Source organism: Gallinula chloropus, assembly GCF_964237585.1.
Source record: "Gallinula chloropus genome assembly, chromosome: 19".
NCBI classification, from domain to species: domain Eukaryota; kingdom Metazoa; phylum Chordata; class Aves; order Gruiformes; family Rallidae; genus Gallinula; species Gallinula chloropus.
The window spans coordinates 9,342,660-9,366,668 of NC_140104.1; the positions used below are offsets into that span (position 1 = coordinate 9,342,660).

At 46.9% G+C, this 24,009-nt stretch overlaps 1 protein-coding gene across 1 annotated transcript in view; it reads right to left on the reverse strand.

Annotated features, from left to right (window-relative positions):
* The window catches only part of LOC311199131 (sphingosine-1-phosphate transporter SPNS2-like), a gene marked incomplete at both ends in the record, with an annotated part of 116,208 nt that overhangs the window by 75,391 nt on the left and 16,808 nt on the right, over positions 1 to 24,009 (reverse strand). Inside the window, one exon of the mRNA XM_084273176.1 lies at positions 2,408 to 2,473. Coding sequence (XP_084129302.1) covers positions 2,408 to 2,473 — 66 coding nt within the window. The remainder of the gene's footprint in view (positions 1 to 2,407; positions 2,474 to 24,009) is intronic.

Sequence of the window (24,009 nt, forward strand, 5' to 3'; positions counted from 1 at the left end):
GAGATTAATGCAAAGGTGACAAAAATCCAGATCCTGTGTTTGCAATCCTTAAGAACACAGTCACCTTCTCCTTCCAGAGAGGAGCAGGAGCTGGCAATGTATGCACTGGCTTTCCAGTGTCTGGCAACCTGCTCTAAAGGATGGGCTGGGGTGTGAATGCAGAGTCAGACAGGGGATTCCTTCTCCCCTGGCTGGTCTCTCCTGAAAACCCTGCCTGCAGCCTTGTTTCTTGGTTAAAAGGATTTGCTTTATTATTGTTTAAAGGCTGTTTGATGAGTGATATGAACTGCCAAGTGAAGACTACGTTTCAGTCCCCCTCATTAACATTGTAAATTAATTTAGGACTCATTTAGAAGCAGGATTAACAACCTGAGGACTAACCCACTCTTTATTCAGAGGACATACTCAGGATGTCTTTCGTCTCACATCACTGGATTAGTTAGCAGGACCACCTCCTGGGAATAAGATGATACTTCTGGCTCTGCTTGCAAAGGAACTGTTCAAGGTTAAGGCAGAGATCTGAGAGACATCAGTCCTGGGCCCAGCCCTACCATCAGCTTCCTCTGCAGCCTTGGTCAAACGCTTTGACACTCTGCATCCACTTGCACATTTAGAGAGGTCAGACTTGGAGAACAGACAAAGGATTAGAAGTAGTGTTTATAGGGGTGTAGTCAGCATGTTTTATTTCACTGGGGTTAAGGGTACATGAGCCAGCTGCCAACACAGAAACTTGTTAAGCTGAAGTAATACATTTAGTAAGTCTCCAGTTATGTCCCACCCTGCTTCTTACACGAAATGCTGGTTTCTATTGTGAGCACTCTCCTCCTGTGATGGCACTGCAATTAACACACTCTTATCTACATTACAGGGGCAAAGTCAACCAGTGACAGACACATGAGAAAATACTGCTTTTCTTAAAGCAACAGTTACCAGTTCCAGAACTCTCACACAGCAGCAATCTTGCAGCATCTCAGCGATGCTGTTCTCAGATGCTCTGTGTGGTTGCTAAAGAAATAAGTACCACTTCTTGCAATTAACAAATGAAAGGCCCTGTTGGAGCTGAGCTCTTACTTGCTGTCAATAAATCACCTGCAGAAGGATTTCATCCACTGAAGAGAATGAAAATGAAATATATGCTTTGGAAAGTGTCACTTTCCACCAGAAGGTTTTCTTGAAGGCACTTCATGCCTAATGACACGTTGAGGACCTGGTCCTCCAAGCACAATAAATAAATACAAATAATTACTGCAGAAAAGAGCCTGATGGACAACCAGTGCTACTTTGGGCAAAACTGATTGGTGCTACTTATCATCAGTAGAACATGCTGCACACATCAGCTTCGCTGAACTCTGCTGTCCCACCAGGAGAGCATTTTTTAATCCCTAATATGAGCTGTTACTAATTGTATTGCAACATTACCAAGAAGCTGGAACCACAGAGGATGAACCTGCAGTGCCATGGGTTGCAGAAAATAAAAAGGAGATGAAATTTTTCCAGTGTGGTTCCCTCAGGCAGATGACAGTGACAAGACAACCACAGCATCACAACTCTGACTCCCAACTAATAATTCTGTAGGAAGTTTCCAAACCAGACTGTTTGTCTGCCTAAAACATTGCACTTTCTCTCTGGCTAGTCCTTTCACCTCTCCATAAAGATAAATGAGCTATTATAGCTGCATGGCACTGCTCCTCAATGTCATCAAACCCAGCCTTTGGCAAAGACACTCCCCATGTTCACCTCAGGCCATAAAATCTGGGTTTGTCCTGAGTTTGTAGAGTTCTGTCTGCTGGTGTCTGCAGAGTGCAAACATTAAAGGAACATCACAACTGCAATAATTCCTCTCCCTTGAGCACAAGGAAAGAAATGTCTGAAGGTAACAGCCCCAGAATCATTGGGACATTGTTAATCCATGAGCTGCTAGGAATGCAGTGGCTGTTAGGCTTCCCTGCAGTCTCTATGCACAGGAACTTGTCCTGATGAGTTGTACATGTCCGTGCCACAACACACTCCCAGTTACTGTACATTCAGCAGGTTTTCTGTAGAGCACATCACACTTCTTATCAACCTACAGAGTTAAGATAAGTGAGAACAACAGGATCCTGCTGCTGGTTTAATCAGAAGCTTTCTGATTTAGGGGAAGTAGCCATCTCCTATTTGAATTCAGTGGTCATAAATAATATCTTTAGGTTTGCTTGCTTTTGGCCCATTGTATCCTCAGGTCACTCTGAGCCACGATGTCCTGCCCAGCAACAAATCAAACCAAAAAAACCCCAAACCTTCATGTTCTTTCATCTTCCTAGTAAGAGTATTTCACAGCCAATGTGCCCAAGGGCCATATCTGAAGAAACCTGAAAGACCCTGCTGAGAAGAGGGAGGACAGAACCAACAAGAAAACCAATGTTCTTACCTGTCTGCAATAAGCCAGCCCCACTGTCTTTGACTCCAAAGTGCTGCTGGATGTCTAGTAACACACCTACAAGGAAAACAGACAGAAGAAATTCAGTGCCTTCAGTTTTTGCAAACCATGCAACCCAAACCTTCTGTGGAGCAGCAGCAAAGCTTCAAACCACAGCAGTTCAGACACATCACTTGTAAAGTCAGCACCTTCTTTTCTACATGTGCACACTCCATAGTTTTGAGCTACTACAATAAAGCAGAGGTAGATAGGACCAATGATGGACATTTTCCCATTGAACTAGTTTGGAAGGGGGGTTCTTTCCAGAACAAATGTAGAAAATCAACTTTAAATACCTTAGTAAAGGCAGATATAGAGACCTTGACAGGCTGGAAAGGTGGGCCTGGGTGAACCTACTGAGGTTCAACACTGCCAAGTGTGAGTTGTTGCATTTGGGCTGAAGGAATCCCAGACATATTGACAGCCTGGGAGAAGAGCTCCTGGGGAGCAGCCCTGCTGAGAAGGACCTGGGTGTGATGGGGGATGAGAAACTTCCCATGAGCCAGCAGTGGCTCTGGCAGCTCGGAAGGGCGATGGGATCCTGGGCTCCATCAGCAGAGGGGTGGCAGCAGGGACAGGGAGGGGATTGTCCCTCTCTGCTCTGCCCTCCTGAGGCCCCAGCTGGAGTCCTGTGGCCAGAGCTGGGGCCTCAATACAAGAAAGATGTGGAACTGTTGGAGAGTGTTCAGAGGAGCCACAAAGATGCTCAGAGGGCTGGAGCAGCTCCCCTACAAAGAGAGGCTGAGGGAGCTGGGCTGGTTCAGCCTGGAGAAGAGAAGGCTGTGGGGGGACCTCATTGCAGCCTGCCAGTCCCTGGGTCTGGAACAGAGACAACTGCTCTCTAAATATCTGGGACTTCCTTATTTAGGCTACTGTCTTCCCCAAAACTGAGGATGTGCAAGTTTGGTTGTTTTTTTGCCTTTAATTAGAAACACCATTCTCCAACTCTACTGAACATCATCAAAGTTTGCCTCCAGTTCAAACTTTTATCCAAGGCTTTATCCAAAGTGATTCTGCTGATCATTGCAGGTCACAGGAATCAACTAAGCACCACCCTGAACTCACTCATCATAAATATCTTGGCTTTTGGGACTGCCAGGATGACACTAAGTGACAAAGAGATAAAAGACCCAGAGATAACTATTCCGGGAAGACATCTGGGGCAATGCCAAGAAAACAGACATAAATTAAAGGTACTAAAGGAAAAAGCAAGAAATCTCCTTTTTCCTATTTTGTATTACTTGTACATCACCATTCCTCAGGGCAGCATTCAGATTTGCTTTAGAATACCAGTATCTTCCCAGTAACATTTGATCAACCTCCTGTAACTTCTGCACTCTCCCAGACTCTTCAGCCCCAAGCAGAGATGGCTCTGGGTGGGGAAGGCTGTAAACCTTATCAATGCCTATCAACACCTGATAGAGAGGAGGTAAAGACCATAGAACCAGGCTCTTCAAACTGGTCTCCCAGTGAAAACAGGCAAAAGGGTGTAAATCCAGGTAATTCCATTTAAACATTAAAAAAAAACCCTCCTCTTTTCATTGGGAGGGTGGTCAAACACTGGAACAGGTTGTCCAGAGAGGGTGTGGATTCCCCATCACTGAAGATATCCAAACTCAACGGGATGCCATCCTGAGCAACCTGCTCTAGTTGACCCTGTCTTTAGCAAGGAGTTTGGGCAATAACTCTTCCAACCTCAATGATTCTGTGATTTTGGGAAGTATTAAGTACCTGATTACATTCAGACTAACAGAGTGTGGCCTTTCTTTTCCTTTAGAGCATTGCTGTCTACCTGTTTACTATAATTCCAACAGAAATTTCTTAGCTTCCTGTTGGATAGCAGATTTACCTCCATTTTCCAACTGCCCTGGCAGTTTTTAACTCTCCTTCCCTTATTTGGCCATTCATAACTCAAATATCATTATCCAGGCAATATTTGATGATCAAAACCCTCCATGGCTCAGATGACTTACACACCCCCCTCGGCATCCCACCCTTTCACAAAAAAACCCAGTTCTCTTGCAACACAACCTAGAAACCTTCCTTGGCTTAACCAGCTCTGGACACCTTCAGTTATTGGTTGGTCCCAGGCTGCCCACATCAGGTGAAGCTCAGCATATCAGGACAACTTGTGGGTACTCTACAAGTTTATAGAAGATAAACCCATCAATATTCCCAAGAACAGGGAAGAAGGGAGGAGATAACTTCTTCCAGCTAAGCACCAATGTCCAGCCAAGAAGCCAAGTCAGAGGGATCCAAGCTCTCCTTACTTTTACAAACACCTTCAATACAAGACTTAATCAGACACATCCCTGGGTGGTCAAAGTGATGCCCCTTCACCTCCCCATCCACGGGCAGATGGCTTCCATGCTATTCTTCAGCCCGTCCACAAGTCCCTTTCAGTCTCAACTGCTCTGGGATTCTGTGCTCCTAATCCTACAAGAAGCAGGAGCCTGGGATGTGATGGAAAATATAGCCTCAAGAAAGAAGAAATTTGTTTAATTTCCATCAGAAAACAGAACAGAACATGCAAAAGATTGCAACAATGCCTCCACAGTAAAGCAGAGGAGGTCTTCCAGTTCATTATAAATAAGTTATCTTTCCCACAACAATGGCTTTACAGCTTTACAGTGCTTTTTCTCCTTCTAGAGATCATCATGTGTTTTACAAGCTTCAACTACTGCAGCAACAAATGAAATACATCTAAGATCCTGAAGTGCAGCCACCTTGGATTAAGCCTACAACTTTATTCTGGCAGTGGAGAGGGAAGTGGCTCCTGTGGATAGGCACTGCAACAGGACAATATAGAACCAGAATTATAAGTCCTGTGTGAGCCTGGAAGAAGGTCTCAGATGATTAAGAGGGATCTGCATGTCTAATTGGAGTGAATTTCCTACTCCAAGTCTATTTTAGATTCACTTTGGACTATAGGTGTTTTGATATGGGATTTAGAGCATTAAATTAGAGGCAGCAGCAAGCAGATGATGCAACACAGCTATGAAGTGATAGGAGTTTCTCTCTGCTGTGGGAGTTTTCCTGCTCAGCACGCTCACATGGGAAGACACTCCTCCTGTCTTAAATTTGCTCAGCCCAGTTTCTACCTCACCATGACAATGACTCACCCCAAACTTTAATAAGATTTAGGGATACAATTAAGCAATGATAGAGAAGGGGAGAATACAAGAAAATTAGAGAGCTTTTGACTTTCCCTTCTGCTTCTAGGTGATGGGAAGGCAGAGATAGCTGGAGCCAGGCTCCAGACAATGATCATGTTGCTTGTGGAGATGTGCTCCCAGGTGTCTCTCAACACCTGATGCAACCCCAGAAAGGGAAGCCATCACATGTGGCTGACAAAGGCCTTTCTTGGATTAAAGTTCATACCTGTGTCCCTGGAGGACTTCAAAATAGCCATGGGCATCTCACAGGCACCACTCTTCCTGAGACAGCCTGGCAGCAGGGCTGCCAGCCATCTGGGCTGTCTTCATGACTGCATGGCACAGGTTAGCCCTGCCACCTATTATTTCCATAAGCACATTTGGCATTTCCAGGACTGAACATAGAGGAAACATGGTGCCAACCTCCCAAAGCATCTCACCAGATGAACCAGACACTGTTAATGCTGATGTAGAGCTTGGAACTCCATGAGATGAAACACGGGCAGCACCTAGCCAGGAGTGCTCATCAAGATGGGCACTGAGACAGGACTTACTGGGAAACCCAGTCAGAGGAAAGACTAGTTACTTCAGCCCTATCTAGGTTACTCTACCAGGCCCCCTGAACCGGTGTCTAAGATCCTGACAAAGACACCAAGGTCCTTATCGGATTTCTGTGGGCACTGGGTTTGAACAGGACTTTTAAGAGCAATTGGGAGGACAAAAGATCTTTGGGTGTGGAGTGTTAGATAGGGAGGGAATGTCAAGTAAATAGGTGGATGACCTCATTCCCTCACAGTGTCAGAAGGTTTCTAGGATCTACTACAGGATCCGAGAGTTTTGTCATTTTCAATGGCCACTTCACACACAGTAAAAATAAAAGTCCTGATTCTGAGGGGTTTGGCCACTTAGTGTGGGATAGGTCCACACTAAATGGCCCACATTATCTCTGATTTAGGGGAAATGCTTTAGGGGAAGGCCATTCTTCCTGGAAGTGTGCAGTTGATGCTTCAAACAGGGACGTAGGTGGTATAGATCACTGTAAGGTCATCTGATATGGGGTAAAAAGATGCTCTGAACAGAAGGTACAGATGCTTCAACCATCATTTACAGACATACTCCACAGCAGATCCAATGTGCAGAGTGCCTTGGTTATCCTTGATCTTTGAAAGAAACGTGGGCTCTTCACCTAAGTACTGCTCCCTGTATCTATGAATAAAGAGTCACCAGGGTAGGCACCAGCGTTCATAAGCTAAGCCACAAGGAAATCACAACTTCAAAGCAAAAAGACATTCGAGCTTCCCTGGGAGCATCCCATTTTCCACTCACTGAAACAAAACATCCTGATTTGATTTCAAACTGCTTCCAAGGCAGGTGCAAAACACAGAGTCAGGCTGTGCACACAGCACAAAGCTAGAGACACAAAGCCACAGGTTTTCAGGTGGCCTTGCATCAGAAATGCCAATACACATTGGTTGAAGGCTGTGGGCATGCTCCAACACCACTGCTCCACGTAACTACTCACTGGCAAAGCACATGCCTTTAAACACATGTCTTTTAATGGGGAAAAATTATGGTGCTTGAAAAGAATCAGGACAGACGTTGCACACAATGCAGGCTGGGCACTGGCAGCAATCATCTGTGCCCAGCTCTCTCCTGCCCCACTGCAGCCCTGGAACTGCACATCTCCTGGGGTAAGGAGAACCCACTTTCACACACTCTTGCCTCCCGAACAGCCAGAGCAGACTGCACCGACAACTCCTCATCCTCCCTTACTTGTTGCTGCCTACCTCTCCTCCTTACCAAGGCATTTCCCTTCTCAGATTACACTCCCTGGGTCTTCCAGGGCCAGCTTTCTCAGATGGAGGTATTTAAGCCAAGCCCTGGCCTCCTAGTCATTCAAGGCACAAGGCACCTTCCTATTCTCAGGCTCTTCCTCATGCCTGCAGCCATATTCAACCTGCTTGGAGTAAGGCATTAAGGAGACATTGGAATGGTGTACACACCTGTCTGCTCAGAGACATGTGAAAAGATTAGGTGGAGAGAAGTTTATTCTGAGGTCTGTGTGATTGTATCTTCACTGCAACCTCAAGGTGTGACTGCAGTTCACACACAGATCCCTAAGCTTCAAACAAGCTGGCTTCAGCTCAGCCACCCACCACCTATTAAACACCAGCTTCATAATTTGGACCCTATTTAAATGCTCAGCTGCAGAAAACCACAGGGGTAAGTAGCCCTGCTGATATCTGTACCTCAAGATAAACTCCCACTGCTACCAGAACTAGTAAGGCTGGAAGTAAAACACAGTACCACCTTCTCTGGATCAATGTAAAAGCATTCCCTGTCCTGCATGGGTCTTTAGGCCTTGCTGAAGGTGACTCCTTGCTTGAAAACATTCACAGGAGCTTCCTGAGGACATACTCACAGGCTTTCCCCCTGCAAACTTAACATTCCCTGTTCGGTGCCGTGACAGAATGCACTGGTGAAACAGCCTTTGGTTTTGTAATGCTGTTGGAAGGATTGAGAGAGACAAACAAGACAAACCCAGCAACTAGACAAATCAAAACCAGGGTTTCCTAAGATGTGCTCACACCAGCAGCTTGTGACCTAGAAAGCACTGAAAAGAAACTGCCAACACGCACCGTGACAGGCTTCAAAAGGGTTTCACAGCATCACAGGATCACAAGGTTGGAAAAGACCTTTAAGATCATCAAGTCCAACCATTCCCATCCTAAGCTAAACCAGATCCCTTTTTTAAACACACCCAGGGAAGGTGACCCAGCCCCTCCCTGGGCAGCCTGTTCCAGCCACAACTACTCTTTCAAGGAAGAACTTTTCCCTCACACCTGCTCTGACCCTGCCCTGGCACAGCTTGAGCCCATTGCCCCTTGTCCCACCTCCTGTCCCCTGGCTGAAGAGACCATCACCCACCTCTCTGCACCCTCCTGTCAGGTCAGTGTAGGTGGGGAGAACGTCTCCCCTCAGCCTCCTCTTCTCCAGGCTGAACATCCCCAGCTCCCTCAGCTGCTCCTCAGAGGATTTGCCCTCCAGCCCCTTCCCCAGCCTGGCTGCCCTTCTCTGGACTCGCTCCAGGACCTCAATGTCCTTCTGATGGGGAGGAGCCCAGACCTGGACCCAGCACTCGAGGTGCAGCCTCACCAGTGCCCAGTCCAGGGGCACAATCCCCTCCCCAGACCTGAGTAATAAAAGCAGAGTGCTGTGAGGAAAGACACCCAGCACAGCAGTTCTGGGTGAGGATGGGAATAAGCCAGGATCTTGGCACCCAGCACTGCAGACATTCCCTGTCCATGAAACAGCTGCTTGCAAACCTTCTAACAAAATCCCAGAGCAGGTAAGTGTGAGAGTCCAAAGCCTCCACAGACACTGACAGCCTCCCACTGCCTGAATACAGGTCAGTGATGGGGTGAAGGCTCATCTCAGAAGACTGCTTGAAATGGAGAGCACACAGGCCTGGGGTGCTGTTCATCCAGAGCAGTGGGCTTTTCTTTAGCAGAGATGCTGAACACTCTGCCAAGCACATGACTGCTTGGGAAAAGGAATAAAACTTTCCATCTGCATTGTAGTGATGTTCCTAGTATGAATGGAAAACCAGTGTTATCCTCAGAGACCTTACTGGATTCAGCTCTGGGGCCCCCAACATAAGGAGGACACAGAGCTGCTGGAACAAGTCCAGAGGAGGCCATGAAGATGCTCAGAGGAGCCCCTCTGCTCTGGAGCCAGGCTGGGAGAGCTGGGCTGGCTCAGCCTGGAGAAGAGAAGGCTGTTTCTGGGGAGAGCTCCAAGCCCCTTCCCGACCCTCGAGGGGCTCCAGGAGAGCTGGAGAGGGGCTGGTGCCCAGGGCAGGGAGGGACAGGTTGGGGGAATGGCCTTCAGCTGCCGGAGGGGGATGGAGAGGGGCTGGGGGGCAGAAATCCTTCCCAGGGAGAGGGGAGGTCCTGGCACAGGGTGCCCAGAGAAGCTGGGGCTGTACCTGGATCCCTGGCAGGGTTCAAGGCCGGGTTGGATGGGGCTTGGGGGGTGTCCCTGCCCATGGCAGGGAGGCACTGGGGAGACTGAGGTCATTCCAACCCAAACCAGTCTGGGGTTCTGTGACTTGCACCTCCTGCCACACCCACTTTTTCCATTCAATGTTTTTATCGTTGTTCTACACTACCAGTGGGGAAGTAGGTGAGCTATTCATTCATTCCCAAAGGCTGCTGGCTTACCTGCATGGCATGTAACAAGTCATTACGCATTAAGGGGAAAAACAAAAGCAAAAAGCAATTAACTGAGGGGTTGGATAAGAAAATATATTAAAAAACAACTTCTCCATCTCTCTCTGGCAGGCACTATGTAGTAATAAAGGATGGTTCTTCTAACATAGCTCTAACTCCACTGTAATGTTGTATGCAAAGTCTTAGCACAAAATAGCCTGCCAGAGTGGGAGGAGATAAAAAAAGTTCATCAGCTGTAGAATCGATTAGCACAAGGCATCATTAGCACAGGGTCAGGGCGTCTGGGGAACACGGCACAGGACAGCTGGTCCTGCTCAGATTAAAAAAAATCAAATCAAATCAAAACAAAACAAACAGGGATTTGAATGCAACCATAGCTGCCAAATACTGGGTGTCTTGCTGGCAAAACCACACCCTAATCAAATTCTTGATCTTCCTAATTACAGTGTAGGTCTGTTCCCAGGACTGTAGCTGGGAAGGAAGCCCTTCTCAAACAGGGAGCATGGGATGCTCAGCCAACATGAGACCAAGAGCTTCAATAAACTCCAAAACATGGAAGATTTTCCATTTATGATCCAGTGCAACGACAGGTCTTACCAGTGACACTGCAAAATGACACGGGTCAAATCTGAGACTAAGCTCACAGCATCCCTTCCCTCTCTTCCCACCCCTGCCACACAGCTCCCCTTAGAGAGATGCCTCATGGCACCCCGCATCACCTCACACTGAGATTCTTGCCTTAGCCCATCTTCAATCAGCCTTGCAGTTCCCACAAGCCAAGGAAAGGCTTTCATTAGAGATAAATGACATGATTTGGCTAAAAAAACAGGTGAAAAATGAATTAGGCACCTAGACCCAAACTTAAAAACCAACTCAATCCTTGAGACTTGGCAAGATTCCTCTACGCAGAATGGTGACAATCAGAAGCTGTTACAACTAGTTAGTAGCTAAGGTTTGCAGTAGTCATCTGAAAGGACAGGAATCGTTAGCAGCTTTCAGATGAAGCTGCCCAGACCTTTCCCCCATACCCAGCATCTCTACCCAGGGCTCAGCTCAGACCCTCTTTCTAGTTCTTTAATTAACCAAGGAAGGTGCACTCTGCACTGCAACACCCCTGCTCTAGCAGAGAGCGAAGCACAAGCTCTACTCAGGAAAAGGCTGTTCTTGGGACAATCAGCAGTTTTAACAGCTTTTCAGGCCACATAAGAGCATTATGATTGCACACTGGCAAATCTTAGAAACCTCCATCCCTGTGCACAGGCTAGGGCAGAAAAAAGGGGGCTGCCACTAAAAGCTCCAGTCGTCTTCTGGCTCCTTCACAGGAGACTAACAAAGCCTAACTAATTCATGCAGTGAAACATATCTCAGAGACTCGGTATACGAGCTAATTAAAATAAATAAAAGCAGTATACATAATGATAGAGCAAATCAAGTGCATATGAATTCAGCCAGTGACTCACCGCTCCCTTGTTTTCCTTATTGGAAAACTTGGCATATCCCTGTACGGGAGTGACAGTGAGTCAGGGAACTGGCACAAGCCACAGACTGCAAGGAAATCCAAAGAAACATCCACAAAATCTCTTTTTGAAGATTTCTGCTGCCTTTGTATGGATGTGGCTATGGACTTCACAAGTCCATTCTCATGGTTTTCTGGCTAGACACATGAACAAAGGAAAAAGCCACTTACAAGTTCTTTGAGAGACAATACATCATGACTGGGCTCATGTTCTCAGAATCAATTTGATGCCTTTACATGTACAGCTTCTTGCATGTATTTTAACTAAATACATTTGAACCACACTGCCATATCCTACTGAATGCTTGCTATCACCTTTTCTAGTCAACAGGCTGCTATTTCTCACTCAGAACCAGCTGAAGTACACACAAACTGAGTACTAAGGGTGTGCGTGAGATCAGAGTATCAGTTCTCAACCACACTTCGCACAAGCAGAACTTCCAGCTGGTCACTTTGTCTCCTGGTGGATTCTTCTCTGCTGTCACCTCCTGATAGTCCCTGTCCCACTTCAGGTTTTCAGGCAGGTTGGGAAAACGAAGCCCACCCAAATGCCTGTGCTGTCAGGAGTACCTTTCACACACGAGCATGTATGTAGGCCAAGTGCAGAGTGCTGCCCAGGGGACAGAACAATCCCAGGCAGCACTATAGGCTGGGGGAGACTGGCTGGAGAGCTGTCAGGCAGAGAGGGACCTGGGGGTGTTGGGTGACTGCAGGCTGAACACGAGCCAGCAGTGTGCCCAGGAAAGCCAATGGCATCCTGGCTTGTGTCAGACACAGTGTGGCCAGTAGGTCTGGGGAGGGGATTGTGCCCCTGTACTGGGCACTGGTGAGGCTGTACCTCAAGTGCTGGGTCCAGTTCTGGGCTGCTCCCCATCAGAAGGACATTGAGGTCCTGGAGCAAGTCCAGAGAAGGGCAGCCAGGCTGGGGAAGGGGCTGGAGGGCAAATCCTGTGAGGAGCAGCTGAGGGAGCTGGGGGTGTTCAGCCTGGAGAAGAGGAGGCTGAGGGGAGACCTTCTCCCCACCTCCACTGACCTGCCAGGAGGGTGCAGAGAGGTGGGCGATGGTCTCTTCAGCCAGGGGACAGGAGATGGGACAAGGGGCAATGGGCTCAAGCTGTGCCAGGGCAGGGTCAGAGCAGATGTGAGGGAAAAGTTCTTCCCTGAAAGAGTTGTTGGGGCCTGGAACAGGCTGCCCAGGGAGGGGCTGAGTCATCTTCCCTGGGTGTGCTTAAAAAAGGGTAGATGAGGTACTTAGGGATCTGGTTTAGCTTAGGATGGGAATGGTTGGACTTGATGATCTTAAAGGTCTTTTCCAACCTTGTGATCCTGTGACTTTGTGTGTCTCTGGGGCTGTCAATAGATCACATCTCACTGGAAAAAAAAAAATACATTTCTAATGTTAAACCCCACAGATGCCAGGGTTGTAGAGGCTATAACAGGCTAACAGAATAAAGCCAATGTCCTAGGCTCTAGGGAGCATGGAGTTTCTACCCACCCCCTCCCATGTTGTAACCACACAGGCTTTAATGGCACAGAAGACAGATACGAGTGAACAACTGGGGTAATTATCAGCTGATGATTTACAGCAGAGGACAGCTAATTTCTCCAGTTTGGAAGACTTCTATCAAATCTGCACTCAGACTGGACATGCTTCCGAGCCACTGCATCTCACTTCTCATTTGCATTTGACTCCTGCTCAGCAATGCCTCCAAGCTATTCTGGAACATCACAAGCTGTCCAGGCCATACTGGCATATCTGTATCTAATCATAGGGAGCTTTCTATTCTTTTTTTGCTGTAAGGAAGGGTTTATAAAACAGGGGGAAGATGCTGGATGCAAAGGAGCCCTGCATGGAGTGCTGCAGAACAGCAGCACCTGGCAGGGAACAGCAGGCAGGGTCCAGAAAGGTTTCTGCTACACAGAAGTGCCAGTTTCTCAAAGCACAATACATCTCCTGTCACAGCCCTGGGCTAATAGAGAGTTCTGGTAATCATGCCAGCAGAGGGGTATATGAGTACATCTCCAGTGCCCCTGTCAAGCTGCATACCAATTCTGAAAAGTGTCTCTGCAATGCTAGTTCCTGCCCACTACACGAATTTCCCTCTGCAACCTACATCTGGACAGGATCCTGAGACTTTTAGTGCAAAGGCAGGAGAAGCTGGGATTGCCTACAGCATATCCTCCACCGTTAGGAACCTGGGTAACACTGTGCTGCAGACTTGGTGCTGCAGCCCACTTCTAGGCCAAGAGGACATCTGTGAAGAGCCCCCCAAAGCCCTACTATTTCAAGCACCTACCTAAATCTTCTCAGTTTAACTTCCAGATGAAAAAGCTTTTAGCTGCAGATAAAAATACCAGCCCTAACTTTAGCAATCCCAGAATGGCCCTTACTGTTAAATATATGCTTTAAACATCCCTGAGCCACCACTGCTGAATATGGCAAGCAGGCTTAGGAGGGTAAAGCGACCCTTGCACAGTGCTGCTCCCTTTCATCCACATATTTTCCCTGTCCTCACTAGCACCATAACCAGGACCTTCTGGATCTCCTCAGCTGGAGAACACCAAGATCAGTACAGCAGCTTCTCATACCTAACACTTACTTCACCCCTCTTTCCCTCTCCCCTTCTTGTCTCCACCTGGGTGACTCTCTCATGACCAGCCCCTTGATCCATACAGTAATCCTACAAGATGCATAGTGTAAATCAATCCAAAGGCCCTGTTTAGACCAGCTGCTTTCATATCCTCACAGAGCCCACGGGGAACATCCTTCCTGCAGATGAGGGTATATTACTACATGCCTCCAGTGCAGGCTCCTGGACCCCCACATGTTTTCCTCCCTAACTCCTGTAAGCACTTGTGTTACATTCTGGGGGCTGGTCAGGCTCTGTTAGGAAATGATCCAGCATGGTGCCCAACTGTCAATTGGCTGCATTAGTTATTCTAAGCAACGTGTCTTTAAATAACTCTAGCTGACAAGGCAGGCAGCTTTGTACAGTTAATTAGTAAGGACACAGGTATTCCAAGATGATCTGTATGGGGGCACAAAACCTTGTAGAAAAACCCAGAGCTTTACCCACAGCACGATGAGGGAAAGGAGGAAAGGAACCAGCTTTGGAGTTATCACAGGAGATATTTAAATGCCTCAGTCTAGCCTCTTTAAATATGACCTATTAAAGGTTTTACTATCTTCTACAAGAGCTCTGTGGCTGATAAAGCAGTAAAATCTGTGCACAAAACCTTACACCTACATAGACAGATGAGAACAGAGTGCACTAAAATGGGGCTTCTCTGAAGTTGGAGGGGGCAGCAGTGCAGCCACATGACTGCAGCGACAGCAGGAAATCCTCACTGCAGGGACAGGGCTTGCCCTGCTGTATTTATAGAGTGCTTTACCTAGCACCAGCTGCAGCAGCTTCCCAAATTTAAGCATCTTCCACAGCAACATTTGCAGGGCTGTGGCATCAGGTCAGTGATGCTCACTCCTCCCATGTTAGCAAGATCTGAATTCAACCCAGGCATAAGAGACAGGACTACTCTGCTCCCAATCCTGACACTACACCACTCTTTAACCTTGGGTAAGTTATTTGATCATGCAGAATTTCAGAGTCTGCATTAGCCTAATGAAGATAATAACAATAATCATGTGTGTCACAGATACAGCAGGGCTTGGTTATTACCTTCTTGTGAAGTGCTTAAAAGAGTCCCAGATGAAAGGAAAATTAGGAGAAGGAAGATTTAATTAAAAGACATGTGCATTCCAAATAAAAAACAGTCAGGAACGTTGTTGTTATTAGGAGGGAGAATCTCTCTGATTTAGGGCAGCTCTTCTTTCTTTGTTGCTAAAGCAGACCCATTTTAACCACTTTCCATGGTCAAACTTTATTTGTAGATTGTGAAGAGGTGCTAAAGGCTGCCAAGCCTCTGACACTGTGAACGTAGAGGCCTTTGATCAGGGGCCTGATTTCACAGCAACTGGCATCTGTGATAGGACAGAGCTGACAAGCCTGCTGGTGCTTTAACTGCTGCAAGGCAAAACAAGGCACCCAGAACGTCCAGCCACTCTGAAGGCAAGGCAGCACTGAGGAAAAGGAAACATTTCCTGTGGATCAACACACCACAGCAAGCACAGGCACTGGTGAGAAGTGTTGCAATGACACCAAGTTCCCAAGTGCTTGTTAATAACAGACTTGTGCAAACAAACCTTCTCCAGGGTGCTGCTTGTCTAGGCAGCGTTTATCCTGCAGGTGAGCAGCAGGACCTGTTTGACACAGGGAAGGGGACAGGGTGAGAGTGACACATCCGAGCTCACATAGAACCAAGCAGCACTGCAGGAGACTCAACCTCCTGACTTTTCTCCCAGTTCTCAGCCTGGATTGCTGTCTGCTGGAGTGGGCTGACTCCTTGGCCAAAGACCAACCCTAGCAGCATTCTAGGAACGTTACACACTGCACTTCAATTCGACACTGTCCAGTGACAAACACAGCTCTAACTTCCCTGTGTGAACTTCAAAGTGATACCAAATTCCAGGAGCTATCCCTTGGGGCACTGAGTAATGAATTGCTGTAAAAACAGGTGAGTGCAGGAACCTGGGGGAAAAAAAGTCATAATTGTACATTCTTTCCAGGACATAAGAAAACCTTCACCTTGCACCCAAAGTTTCCTGGATTCAAAACCAGAGTGATACTGCAGCCTGCACTTACCAGAATCATAGAGCTGTTCTGAAACAGGAATGTCATGCTGGGGAAAAATGTGGCCACTATGACCAAAATAAAGAACTTCAGCAATTCTGGTAACTGAAGCTGTGAATTGCTTACCCCACCCCCCACCCTCCCATTATTCTTTATCCTCTCACCCTTTACTGTTTTAATCTTTTGGCTAGTTTTGGCCTCACCTGAAGAAGGAAGAAGACCTCAAAGATACAGTGCTGCTTCAGATTTCATAGGAATTTGGAGCCAGGGAAATGAGGGAGTCCCTGTAACCTGTTGGTATTTATTAGATGTGAAAGAAACCACAAAGGCAAAAGGTTTTGAACATCCACTACCTCTGGAAAAAAGCTTGGAGAATGCTGTTCCCAGAGCTGGGAAAACAAGGATTATTTGTGCTGCTTTCAGGAAAGAGCTTTTTTATGATGAACTTGCTGTGAACTGGTCTGTGAGACCTTGCCAAGCCTAGGGCTTCTCTGAGCTATGTGCTATGGTTACCTCTTGATCTCGTGATTAGCTGTCCTCAGTCTAAGGTGCACCTGTCAGTAAGGAATTAATGCACACTTCCTCAGCAGAAGCTTAACAAATTAGAGCCTTCTATAGTTAAAGGGGGAACCCAACCTCCTCCTTTTCCCAGCTGTATTGCAGTGTCCCCTAAAATGAGCGGGGGCTGTGTCCTTTCTTTCTTTATATTGCCTTGTTGATTATCACAAATTGAAGTGTAGGTGACTTGCTGACAGCAAGTTAAAAAATAACATGGAGGAGTCTCAGACATACTGACAGCCTGGGAGAAGAGCTCCTGGAGAGCAGCCCTGCTGAGAAGAACCTAGGTGTGATGGGGGATGAGAAACTTCCCATGAGCCAGCAGTGGCTCTTGCAGCTGGGAAGGGCGATGGGATCCTGGGCTCCATCAGCAGAGGGGTGAACTCTGTGATCCTTGGGGTCCCTTCCAACCCAGATCAGTCTATGATTCTATGATTATGGATCTGAAAGCAGCCATATTGGCTTTTCCTCTCTATACATAACAAGATCATACCACTGCACTGGATCTGTACAGTCATACACTATCCCATACCTGTTAGTCAACAGTATCAGCCTTGCGGTAAGATAGACCACCACACAACTGTGGTGAAAAACAGACCTGGCAGATGTTCTTGCAAAGAAGTTTAACAGAAAGTTTCATAGTTGGGCAATAAAACATCACTTTTGGGAACGACTGTCCCTAACTCTCATTCCTTACCTCAGGATATTTTTATGTGTGAAGTGGAAAACTGTTAAATCTTCAGAGATAATCAAGACTGGACAGAGGTGCTGCACATAAGGGATGTAACTGAAGTAAAACAAATAGGATTCATCTTTCTCTCCCTAACCCACCTGTGCACAGTATACAACTAAACATCCAAGAGATTGGTTCAGGAAGAAAATGCTTAGCTACTGAACTTGTAGAGAACCCAAAAAGAAGAGATCCTTTTGAAGAAACAAACCATTGGGGTTCTGTGACCATGTTTTCTTCCTGATTAGAGAAGAAAAAGATCTATTTTAAAATTAACAGGCAACTTGGTCCTCAATCTGAACGGTAAACCACGCTCTCTGGTCCTGCACTTCAGCCACTGGTATTAAAGGTGCTTCTTTTAGGATACATGTCAATCCTTTTGATCATTTATCCTTGATTTAGATGTTGAGCAGGAAAAGCATTTTAGTCATATGGGTATTAGAATGCCCCAAAATAGAGAGGGGGGTGAAATTAGAAAAGGCACTGCCAGTCTGAGGCAAAGGGGATGAAAACACCTCAGTGCTGTCTAATTACTGAAAGGAACTCACAAAAGTCTTGCAAAGTGCTTGGGTGGCGAGTAAATTTAGAGTAAATGATTGAGGAAGTACTGCAAATTCCAAGCACCATAATGGGTGCTGTCAGATAAAGTGATTCTCAGATAAAACCCCTCCTTCTCAGGCGTTCTGCTGGGGGGTACCCACGTTGCAGGTGTCTTGCACAAGCCTGACATGCCAAAGCCTTTAGTCCTCCTGCGGCTGGCATCGCGCTCGGCTCCAGGTACCACAGCGTGCACCACGCTTCCGAGGAAGCTGACCTCTGCTTCTGGCAATCCCTCAGCGCTGACCCAGGAGAAGTTTGGTCTGGGCAGAGGTGCAGAACACACCCTCATGCAGCAGATACAGCTGGGAGGTGAATGCACAAGGACCCAACACGAGATGCGAGCTGCCGCCGCACAAGGAACTTGCCTTTCGAACAGGCGGGTGCCGAGCTCGCCGGGGCGCTTTCAAGTGGGTCCAACAGCCAGCCATGAATGCCACCCAAACTCCAGGAGATAGCTCTGTGCAGGTCTGAACAGGCACACTAGGTGTTCCCAAGGGAGCTGCAGCATTCCTCACCACCCTCTGCATTGGAATGGCTTTCAAGATAGGGTCCCAGAAGTGATTTACTCTGCAAGCTATTCCCTGCAAGGTACTGGGGGTGATGGAAATGAAAACAAGAGAAAATTAATCTTTTCATTAATTTAGAAGGATGTAATTCATGACCCATAGCAAGCCTGTAGGAATGAATGGCATTGTTTAAATCTTATTTGTAATTATACTGCAAGCCAGAGACTTTTAAAGCTGCACTGAGAATACAGCATCCAATTGTCTAATTTATTGTTATTTTAAGCAGGTACTGTATGCCCAAATTCCCTTGGCAGATTATATCTCAGCTTAAGTGTTTTGCTAGAGGTGATTTTCATGTGCTCATGACAGCAGCAATGGGAGGAAGGAAACCAAACAAAAGAATTCCATCTATGCTGTCTAATTTCTTCCTCTCTCTGTGATAAGTCCAAAGAGATCTGTGCATGACTGCAAAGACCTGCAACTCACTGTCCTCTGCCTGCTTCGGCACTGAAGAGAAAGTTGAAATGAGGAAGGACCAAATACAAGTGGTTTGGGAAAAGAAAGAAACCAGTAAGCATCCCTTACCTGCCATGCCTCTCTCCGAAACATGAAAACTGCTCTTCCTGCTACTCGTGCTCACTGTGCTAGCCACCTGCTCATTACAGCCATGGTAATTAATAAGGAACAAAAACTCCAAAGTAGATCACCTTGAAAGTCTTGTTCCTAGTTCTTCATCAGGCTCCTGCAGTCCCCAAGCACAGACTCAGATCTCATAAGGATCAGAAATGTATAGAAAACTGGAAATCACTGAGGGGGAAATTGTTTGTGCTAATACATGTGTAAATCTGGAACAGCAACCTGCCTAGGAAATGAGCCTGATTAACACCTCCCTCCAAACACCCCAGGCATGCTTAGAAGGCACCTGGTGATCCTGGCAGAAAATGATGCCGTTTTGAGGAACTGGCATATAGCTGGTTGTTCCTGAAAAGTTAAGAGAACAAAAGCACTGAGAGAAGTGCCCATCACATACCTACTGTTTTTTAATACCTCTCACACCGCTGCATGTCGCCTGGCATGCAGCCAGCACAGAGGAAATTAGTACCCTCCTAACGTATATTGCTGTAATGGCCAGAAGGATCACAGCCACCCATTTATTCACTACACAGCCCAGTTGGGAAAGAGTCACCACCTATCCTTTCCTAAAGGCACTGTTTTAACCAAATCCAAAAATACTCTGCTTACCAGGACTGGAATATATATATATATATATGCAGAAAAACTTCTTCCTAAATCAGGCTGGAAGGGGCTGCCCAGAGAGGGGGTGGGTGCCCCATCCCTGAAGGTGTTCAAGGCCAGGTTGGATGGGGCCCTGGGCAACCTTGTGTAGCTCCAGACCTGGAGGTTGGTGTCCCTGCCTGTGGCAGGGGGGTTGGAACCCTCTGATCCTTGGGATCCCCTCCAACACATGCCATTCTATGATTCCATGATTCTATGATACTCCTACCTTCTTTTGTGTTCAATTTCTTAGTTTTTAAATTCTTTTTAGTGCCACGTTTGGGGGGTGAGGAGAAAGAACCTGCCTCAGGCACACCACCCCAGGGTACTGCGAAAAGCAAAGCCTGCATAAAACATCTCCAGACATACAGCCCCTGCTGTGTGCTGGAGGCAGAATCCATCTCCATTCAGCTACACTGTGCAACAGAGAAGCGGAGGAAAAACTGCAGAAATTGCTTTGAAAACAAAAACAAAACCTTGTTTTCTTAGAGCCACCATTAGGTTTGCTTGTCAGATCAGATGCCTTTTTTTGTGTGTGTGTGTTCCATTCAAATGCAAAGAAAATTCCTGAAGAAAATTGCTGGTTCTGCTATTTACACCCTTCACATCCACAGCTGGAGTGAGATTTCTGCAGGGATGGAGCAATGGCATCAACAAAATAGTCTAAAACTAACAGCAGTCATACTGAAAGGGCTATTGAAACACATAGGCAAAAGAGGTCTTGATTCCCTACTACAAACTCCCTAATAAACCTTATGCTTTTATAATTTTTAAGTACTTATTTTTACAGTAAGTTTTAGGGAAATGGCCCAATTCAGGGTGCAGATTGTGGTCTTGAAAGTAGGACTGAAGGAAGAAGGTTAATAAAGGTAAATAAAGGTAGACAGTCATAAGAACCTTCTCCCCAGAAACCTGCTCTCCAGCAAGGAAAGCAGAAGCTTCACAGAATGCAAATCCTTTCGGAGCCACCAGCAGACATTTGTCTTGTTTGAGCTTCCCATCTGACAAGAGAATACACTCCTGCTCATGCTGCAAACACTTCCAGACTCAGTCATAACTTTTTAAGAAGCAGGATTTCAGACCTGCCACCCCCCGTGTGTTTGGTTACCCTTGTGATACTTGGCATTCTCTTGAAATCCCCTCTTGTTGCACTTAATGCTTTCTTTTAAAACTCAACACATTAAAACTACATGGTTGGGCAGAAAATCCCCAAAGCAGAAAAAACCGTGCTCCAAACCCAAGAATCTCACTCAATCACATGCAAAAAAGTACTTTTTTTCTAAGTTTCTTTTTTTTCCTAAGTTTCATGGCAAACTCAAAAAGCTTGGTCATTATTGTGTAGCTCCAAGCCTGGAGGTTGATGTCCCTGCCTGTGGCAGGGGGGTTGGAACTTTCTGATCCTTGGGGTCCCTTTCCAACCCAGACCAGTCTGGGATTCTATGATTCTGTGTCCTTATCCTCATCTCTATTGCTACAGCTAAACAGACTAGTTTCCAAGCCTTCTAAAGTGCTTCCAGTTGCATCAATGGCCTCTCAAAGTCCTTCATACAAATTGAAATGCTCTGAATTACATCATCAATTTCTGTCAGAGTGCAGGTATTTAAATGCCACCCACCATGTTTTTACTTAAAAGCCCTTCTCCCTTTTGCACTGAAGCTCACACTATCCCAGCACAATGCAGGGAAAGCTTCATGTTTTAATACACACCAACATCAGCTGCAAACAAGAAGTGTGAAAGGAAATTAGGTATGCAAGTCATCCCATTCACAAATTAACTGCCTATTCATTTGTAAGAGCATGGTGCTTTGCACCTGCCAGAGGAGAAGCAGCAAAGGGAGAAGCAGTGTTTTTCCAGCAGCTGGGAAAAACTGGGGCAGGTAGATGCAAAGATACCGTTGTTTCCCTGAGAAGCCATTTCAGCGTCCACCTCTTCTAGCTGCTGTGCTCTCTGAACACAAGGTAGACAGACATCAGCAACATCAGGACATTCATATTAATTAATTAATTTTCAAGGGCGTTGTGAGCAGTTCTTAAATGCCAGCCAGCCTTGCAATGCTAGGTGGGAAAGCCAAGCCACAGAGGTTGTACCCAGGTACCCCAGAGCACACAGCAGGTAGGGTTAGGGGTTAGGATCACTCTGGGACACAGGCTGTTGGTGCTTCTTGTGTTCCTGCTCAAGTCCCCTGGCATGGCAGAACCTCCTCCCTATCCTCTTTGTCCAGCACCACTTACAGGGATGCAGCAGGGTTAAAGAGGACAGTAACTCCTGCAATAGGATCCACTCTTGTGGGCCTTAGGACTCTGCAGCAGTATAAACAGCAATACAGAGTCACAGAATCCCAGGGGTTGGAAGGGACCTGGAGAGCTCCTGGGGTCCAACCCCCCTGCCAAAGCAGCTCCCCAGCTCATATTGCACAGGGCAGCGTCCAGACAGGGCTGGAATATCTCCAGAGATGGAGACTCCACAACCCCCTGGGCAGCCTGTCCCAGGGCTCTGGCACCCTCACTGGGGAAAGTTCTTCCTATGCTCTAACTTGCAGCCATTGCCCCTTGTCCTGTCCCCACAGAGCACTGAAAAGGGGCTGCCCATTTCCCCCTGCATCCCATCCTTCAGATATTTATCAACATGAAGAAGGTCCCCCCTTAGTCTTCTTCTCTCCAGGCTGAACAGCCCCAGCTCCCTCAGCCTTTCCTCAGAGGGGAGATGCTCCAGGCCCTTCATCATCTCCGGAGCCTCCTCTGGACTCTCTCCAGGACATCCCTGGCTTTTTTATCCCAGGGAGCCCAGCACAGGACACACCACTGCAGGTGGGGCCTGACCAGGGCAGAGCAGAGGGGGAGGATCCCCTCCTGTGACCTGCTGGCCACACTCCTCTTGATGCCCCCCAGGATCCCATTGTCTCTCTCAGCCCTCAGGGCACACTGCTGGCTCATGGCCACCCTGTCATCTACCAGGACCCCCAGGTCCTTCTCCACAGAGCTCCTCTCCAGCAGCTCTCCCCCAGCCTGTACTGATTCCAGCAGTTATTCCTCCCCAAGTGCCAGACTCTCCACTTGCTTTTGTTGAACCACATTTGGTTTCTGAAATATGTCATGGCAGCGTACAAAACCCAGCTTGAGCTCTCTGTTCCTGCCTCCATTTATCCTTTCCAATATAGGAAAACAGAACAGTAAAATCTTGATCTCAGTTGTATACTATAAACACTCTGCAATGGCCCTGAAAAGACTTCAGCTCAGTTATTTTCCTTGTATACTTCACATTACTCAACTCTCATATGATGCTTAAGATAGGAATTGTTTCCTTTCTGAAACCTTTCAGCCCAAAATAAAATATTCCTTCTTCACAATCAAATAAGTTTATACAAACTCTCTACTCATCTCACAGCATGTTTGAAAAATGAGTGGTTGCAGCCTATCAAGAAAAGCCTTTTGCTTAAATTACACCCTCTTCAGTCATAAAATTACAGAAGGTGGTTCTGCCTTCCCACCGTGCAAGGGACAGCCCAGCAGAGCACTGCAGCACTGTCGCTGCTGCAGCCACACCTGCATCCTACAGACCACTTGGGCTCAGCCTCCTGCTTCCTACCAAACACTGAACCCCACTGATTTGTTCAAAAGCACAGAACCAGTCCACAGGCAAGGGTAAGGTCCAGCAATTGCTGGGAGGTCCTCAGGAATGAGGCAGGGCTGACAGCAAGATAAGAAGTCACCCCACGGGCTGGAGACCCCAGGGCAAGGCTCTGACTGTGCAGAAGGCCAACACTTCTCCACTGCAGCTTTCGTGACCGCTGAGGGCTCAGGGCTGAACTCAGAGCTCCTGAGGCCAAAGATGAGGCTGGTCAAGGCCAGGTAAACAGGACTTTGGTGGGGTTTGGGGGTGGGAGAGGGGTGTGTGTGTATGTGTGTGTGCACCTGTTTCCTTCGAAAGTCTGTAACACAGATTGTGGCTCATATAAGCTTAACCAGTGTTTCTCTGGATAAGCACCTGAGATTGAATTCAGAGGAAGAAACCAGAGCACCAGAGTTTTGTTTCCCTAACCCTTTCAGTCACAGCTTGGTTACTATTTACAACAGGAATTTCGGGTTCTAGCAAAGATAAACAATGTAGGGGTTGACTTGCAGGAAAATTCCCAATACCCTGGCATAGGTAGTATTTTCTACAGGTTGAATAATATCTATTTGCTCTTGTTCTATCATTTTTAGAGACTGAAAAGTTGTCTTTGTCTTATAATCTCTATTAAAAGAGATTATAAAATAAACTGAGATGTGTGGACAGGGGACTTAGGGAATAGCA